This window comes from Sinocyclocheilus anshuiensis, unplaced genomic scaffold, assembly GCF_001515605.1.
Source record: "Sinocyclocheilus anshuiensis isolate Anshui unplaced genomic scaffold, SAMN03320099.WGS_v1.1 scaffold304, whole genome shotgun sequence".
NCBI lineage: Eukaryota > Metazoa > Chordata > Actinopteri > Cypriniformes > Cyprinidae > Sinocyclocheilus > Sinocyclocheilus anshuiensis.
Genome location: NW_015555737.1, coordinates 1,231,714 through 1,237,490, shown reverse-complemented (window position 1 = coordinate 1,237,490; position 5,777 = coordinate 1,231,714). Strand labels below are relative to the sequence as shown.

The following is a 5,777-nucleotide window of genomic DNA, read 5'->3' as shown; positions in this document are numbered from 1 at the left end:
GTATAGTTTTGAATGGGGAAAAATGCAACGCTCACTATAGCCGCTCTATCGAAGGAAGCCCCGCCTTCTGAGTAAAAGAGCCAATCGCTAATCAGTAAAGTCAGCGCGTCACTGCAGCTGCCGTTAGAAGTGTCCCGGTTGCTATAGAAACAGTCAGCGTTCTGAGACGTGCTCTTAGATCTGTGCATGCGCACTGGCTGATCTAGCCTGAAAAATAAGCTTTTTTAACGCTATTGGAGCATAAGAGGCACGATTTCATTGATTTCATTGGAGATTTCAAATATGAAATTGAATTGTAAGCTTGGTGAACAGTTTTGGAGATCCCCATTCACCCCATTCAAAGAGATAGGAGCTGAAAGGCATTTCAAAGATGGCCGCCGTAGGCCTGGGCAATAAAACGGTATCGATATTTATCGACGGTACACCTTCTTCGATAACAATAGAAAAAAATGTTCGATATATCGTGATGAGGAGATTGTGAGTAAAGAATGAATATTAGTCGAATTTAAAATAAACATTTGAATGTTAGGTGTGCATCAGGGAGCGTCATCAGTGGTGCGTGAGATGCGGTGTTGATGTAAGTGATGTTGTTGCATCCCACGAGATGCGCAGCTGCTGTGTTATTCATTCAAAATATTAGAGAAATTCAGAAGCTCAATGCAGAGAAGATCTTGATTAGGTTAAAACCAAAACCAAGCCATTCACACAGAACGCATATTCAGCACATTTTTAGATGGACAAATATGACTGCTGCACTCGCATCTCACACAAGAGATGTATAGAAAGTCATGCAAAGTTAAAACAGTTTAAACTTTTAGAAAACACGTCGCAAATTTGTGGAGGTTTATTCCTTTTCACTGCGTCTCATGCGTTTTTAAATGCAATCTGTATGAATGGCGCTTCAGCTCTTTATGCATAATTCATTCATGCATAAATACATAATGCTGTTTTGTTCACAATTGTTTATGCAATTTACAAAATTATATTAGATTTTTATGAGTTAATTTAGACATAATGCACGTTTTTTATAGAGTTACTTCCTTGCGTTGACAATTTAAATGCGCTGCATTATTTTGCTCATTTCGCCCTCCTTTGGCCTCGGGAGACAAGACAAAAGTTTCCTTAAGACCTATTTAATCTGCATATAAAACATTAGAAATTAGATATTTGTGTAATTTTTATTTTGTGTTTGATTGTTAAAGCAAAAAATATTTGTTGTTTGTCTCAATAAATTGGGTTAATTTAAAAATACAGTGGTTAAATTTAAAAAAAATATTTCTATTGCTCTTTGTTAAAATTTTTTTTGATAAAAAATGTCAATAATTATCGATACCGAACGATATGAAACATCATATCATTGATCTTTTTTTTTTAGCTATATCGCCCAGCCCTAGGCCGCCGAGTGAAATTACTTGTCTTAAAGGGACTTTGTCTCAGCCCAGATTTCCAGCTCTGGAGTGTCTAATAATGTGCGCGAGTGCCCTTCTGTTTATAAGAACACCATCCATAGTGTCTGGATAGAAGGGTTGACATGCATTTTTTTTTTCTCCATGATGGGAGTGTTGCAGACTGGAGCGAGTTGAATCTGAAATGCAATCGTTAGCTCCCACCTTACGAGCCCACATTTGCCGTCTTGCAAAATTACACTTTTTGGGGTTCAGAAGTGGGGCATTGCACAATTATACAGTACTAAGTTCTAGATGAAGGGTTGGATTTCAGAGCAGTGCTGGCTTTATTGAGAGAGTATTTGATGATCTCAGGTATCTGTGTTGGTTGGCAGGTTTTGAGGTTTGATGGACCTGTTTATTTAAGTCAAATGCCGGGTTGGGAAGCTCACATTACTGAACATCAGCTTTAGCTAAGCCCCAAACCGGGAGACCTTTAAAGCGAATAAGGCTCATATTATTCCATCTTCTTGTCATATCATTTTCTTTGCTCTTTTAAAATAAGATTTTGATGTATTATGTAGAGAGGCTCTTTAAAGTAAAGTTCACAATCTGAAGCTTCCTTCCTTGTCTAACTAGACCATTTTATTGAAACTAAGTTGCAGAAACATTTGGTTTACAAACTGTGATTTCACAACCACGCATGTTAGCATATGACTGTCTGTGTTTACATGTTGACACTTGTTCAGTATTCAGAAACTCAGCCTGCCCTGATGAAACACATGAGCGAGTGGCCCTGTTTTAAAAATTTTAAATAGAAGTAGGACGTTTACATATAGTGGTGTTAAAGGTAGTGCAAAAAATGGCTTTTAATTAATTTATTTAAAATAATTAATTTTATATGTTTTATTTAATTTTTTTTTTTTTTTTTTTTATGCATTTACTTAGAGTAAATAAATAGTTTTTAGTTTTGTGTTTAAAAATAAATGAATAATTGTATTTAGTTTTATTTATTTTTTAAATATTTTTTTAATGTATTTATAATAAACAACTGATTTTATGTATGTGTTTTATTTTATTTATTTATTTAATAAATGGTTTTATTTATTAAATTATTTTTGGCCACCTTTATCTATTTTGCCCCAACATGGTCTTATAAGGGTGAAAGAAGGGGTGAAAATTACATGTTAAACTAAATTACAGGAAGGAAAGAATTTGCTACAAATATGTTGGAGATACCTGGTTTAATTGATTTGCTGATTTTGCAGCATGGGCAGAATCTGGGTCAAAGTCGGTGAAACCGTACAAGCTGCTCATTATTTAAAATAGCTATAAAAATAAAAAAAACAGCCAAACTTACTACTAAAAGCAATGAACTTAGATATGTTTACACTAAATATAACTGAGCAGATAATATGCTAATTTAAATAACCGACTGAAAAATAAATGAAACTGTTAAGTGTTGTTTTTTTGTAGTGATTTAAATTAACTTTTTAAATAGAATTATTCTAACAATTCAGCATGACATACTAGATAAATTATTACCATAGCTAGAAGGGCTGCAGAGTATAATATTAAACACTGTTGTAAGTGATTTTGTCACGCTATATTATATAGAAAAATGTGTTTGTTGCTGCTGAAGAATGTAGTTGTTTAGTTCTTCTCAAAAAATTCCATATATTCTGCACAGCGTTGAAAATGATATTTTTCTCTTGAGTTATACATTTGCTGATTTAGGTTAACCATGGTCGTGTGTAACTGACAGTAGTGCCAGAATTCATTCTGTTCTGTCCGAGTTGTAAAAATACCAACATATATTCTGAAATATTGTATGTGTCAAAGAGTGAGAACTCATGAATCCTCGTCTTTGTTCTGGAAATGTCACACCATGTTACATTAGCGTTTCCTTCAGGGAAGACTCTCAGACTGCGTGTGTTGCGGGGGTTGAGCTGCAGAGAGCTCCGGGTGACAGAACAAAGACCTGAATGTTCCGTTCTATTCTGTTCTCTTCTGCCCTTTTCTTAAACAGAACCCACTGTCCTGTCAGACCTCTTGCCCACATGTTTGTTTGGTGTCACCTTTTGGGCCAGAACCAAGGCTGCTAGAACAGAATTGTTTTGTTTCTTCTGTATGAGAATTTTGAGATGATGTATTGAGTTTTGGAATAACTCATACAGCAGTTATATATTAGTTTCTATGTTATATGACTAGTATCTATCTCCATTTGCAGTTCATTTGTTCGGTCCAGTTGTTTTGATGATTAAGGTCTGTCTATAGTCACACAGTTAGTCTTTTTTTTTTTATTTTTTTATTGTGATGGAAAAAAACTAAACGATACATATCCAGTAGGGCTATATAATGTTGCTGTTAATGGGCTATATATAATGTAATGTAATAAATAATCTCATTATCAGAGTTGCTTTGATCATGATCACAGATACTTTGATGCAGTGCTTAACTAATTAAAATGATTTATTTTCTCTTGTTCTTTTTATAGACTTTGGCAACTGCAGCAGAGAATTTCCAAATGGAGCATCAATGGAAAGATGAATTTGAAGTAAGTGTTTCTACAAGTGTGTACTGAACATTTACAAGGTGCATATACAGTTATTCTATTTGATTTAATGTTTCAAACCAACTCAAGCCAGTTTTATTTGTATTGCCCTTTTACAAGACATAAAGCGGCTTTACAAGAATAGACGTTAATAGGATAATGGAATTTCTGTCATGATTTACTCACCTTTATGTTGTTTCAAACCAACACAAAAGATATTTTGAAGATATTTGGGGTCTGAACAACAATTCACTTCTATATGGACAAAAAAATACAGACATTTATTCAAAATATCCCCTTCCATGATTTGGAATGACTTAAGGGTGAATAAATGATGGTAGAATTTTCATTCCTTTAAATTAATGAGAGCAGTCATGCGAATCTAAATCCAAATTAATTCAAATAAACTCAGGGCTGGTTATTACAAGGTTACTGGTTCACGCAAGAAATTAGCCATTAACAATCACCATGAGCAGCCAAATACTGCACTATACAAATAAAATGAAACTGAATGTGCCATGCATCATGCCTTTTTTGGGGTATTGTTTACATAAGACACATTATTGCATTCAAAAACAGATAGATCAAATAGAATGCAAGGGTTTCAAGTAGTGTTGCTTTCATCAACGAAAATTATGACTAAATATCGTTGTCAACGAACCTTTATCACGTGATGAAAATGAGACGAGAAAACGTAAATGCTGGTCATGTGGCGATGACTATAATTAAATGTATAATGCAATATTGTTGACAGATAAAAACGAGACTAAATCCTGTGTCTCACTTCAGGGGCTGCATCAGGTCGCACTGCGCAGACGCAGGCGACGTCACTTCCTCAAGCGCCACTCACGGCATTATTTAGATCAGTGTTTCCCAACCGGCGTGCCGTCTGTCGAGAGCAGGGGTGCCGTGTAAAAACTAAAACTAGACGAAAATAGTCATGGATAATTCTGACTAAAATAAGACTAAAATGCTCAGACTTTTAGTTGACTAAAACTTGACTAGACTAAAAAGAGTATGAACGTGACTAAAACTAATAAAAACTAAGATGACAGCTTCACACAAAGACTACTAAAACTAAAATGAAAACAGGCCGCCAAAAACAACACTAGTTTCAAGACATAGACATTTGACTATTTAAACTGACATGCTCAAAAACAGTGCAAGATGCAATGCAGAGGCAAAAGACGTCTGTCTTAGTGCGTCTAGCTGTAGGGTGGTGCTTTAAAGGGCATGAATTTAAAGACTTTTCTGGTGGAGAATTTTACAGTGCAACAGTCATTGCTTGCTCATTAAAACTGTTGCTAAAAATATCAACATTAACTGGGCAACCTCCCTGATCGACTAGCTGGATGACTAGTCTACCATCTCTTCTCACAAGTGATTTGTTACTATGCAACTATATGGTGGTCTAAGTAACACGCATAACAGCATGGTTCTGAGACCTTTCAGCCAATCAGATGATCGCATATCCTGACTTAAAGGGATAGTTCACGCAAATGAAAAGTTGCTGAATATTTACTCACTCTCAGGCCATCTAGAATGTAGATGAGTTTATTTCTTCACTAGAAAAGATTTGGAGAATTTTAGCATTAGATTACTTTCTCATTGATGGATCCTCTGCAGTGAATGGGTGCCGTCAATAAGAGTCCAAACTGCTGATAAAATATCACAACACAACAACATGAGTCTAGCCCATCAGTTAACATCATGTGAGGTAAAAAGCTGCGTGTTTGTAAGAAACATCCATCATTAAGGCGTTTTAAATTTAAATATTTTTTTTCTGGCCAAAATATGGGTCCACAATCCATAGTAACCCTTCATCCATTCCGTGTGCG

The 5,777-nt window shown here is 35.2% G+C and overlaps 1 protein-coding gene across 1 annotated transcript in view; it reads left to right on the top strand.

Moving 5' to 3' along the window:
* LOC107673139 (voltage-dependent calcium channel subunit alpha-2/delta-1-like) overlaps positions 1 to 5,777 on the top strand; it is a 127,233-nt gene that overhangs the window by 39,579 nt on the left and 81,877 nt on the right. Inside the window, 1 exon segment of the mRNA XM_016466623.1 lies at positions 3,883 to 3,942. Coding sequence (XP_016322109.1) covers positions 3,883 to 3,942 — 60 coding nt within the window.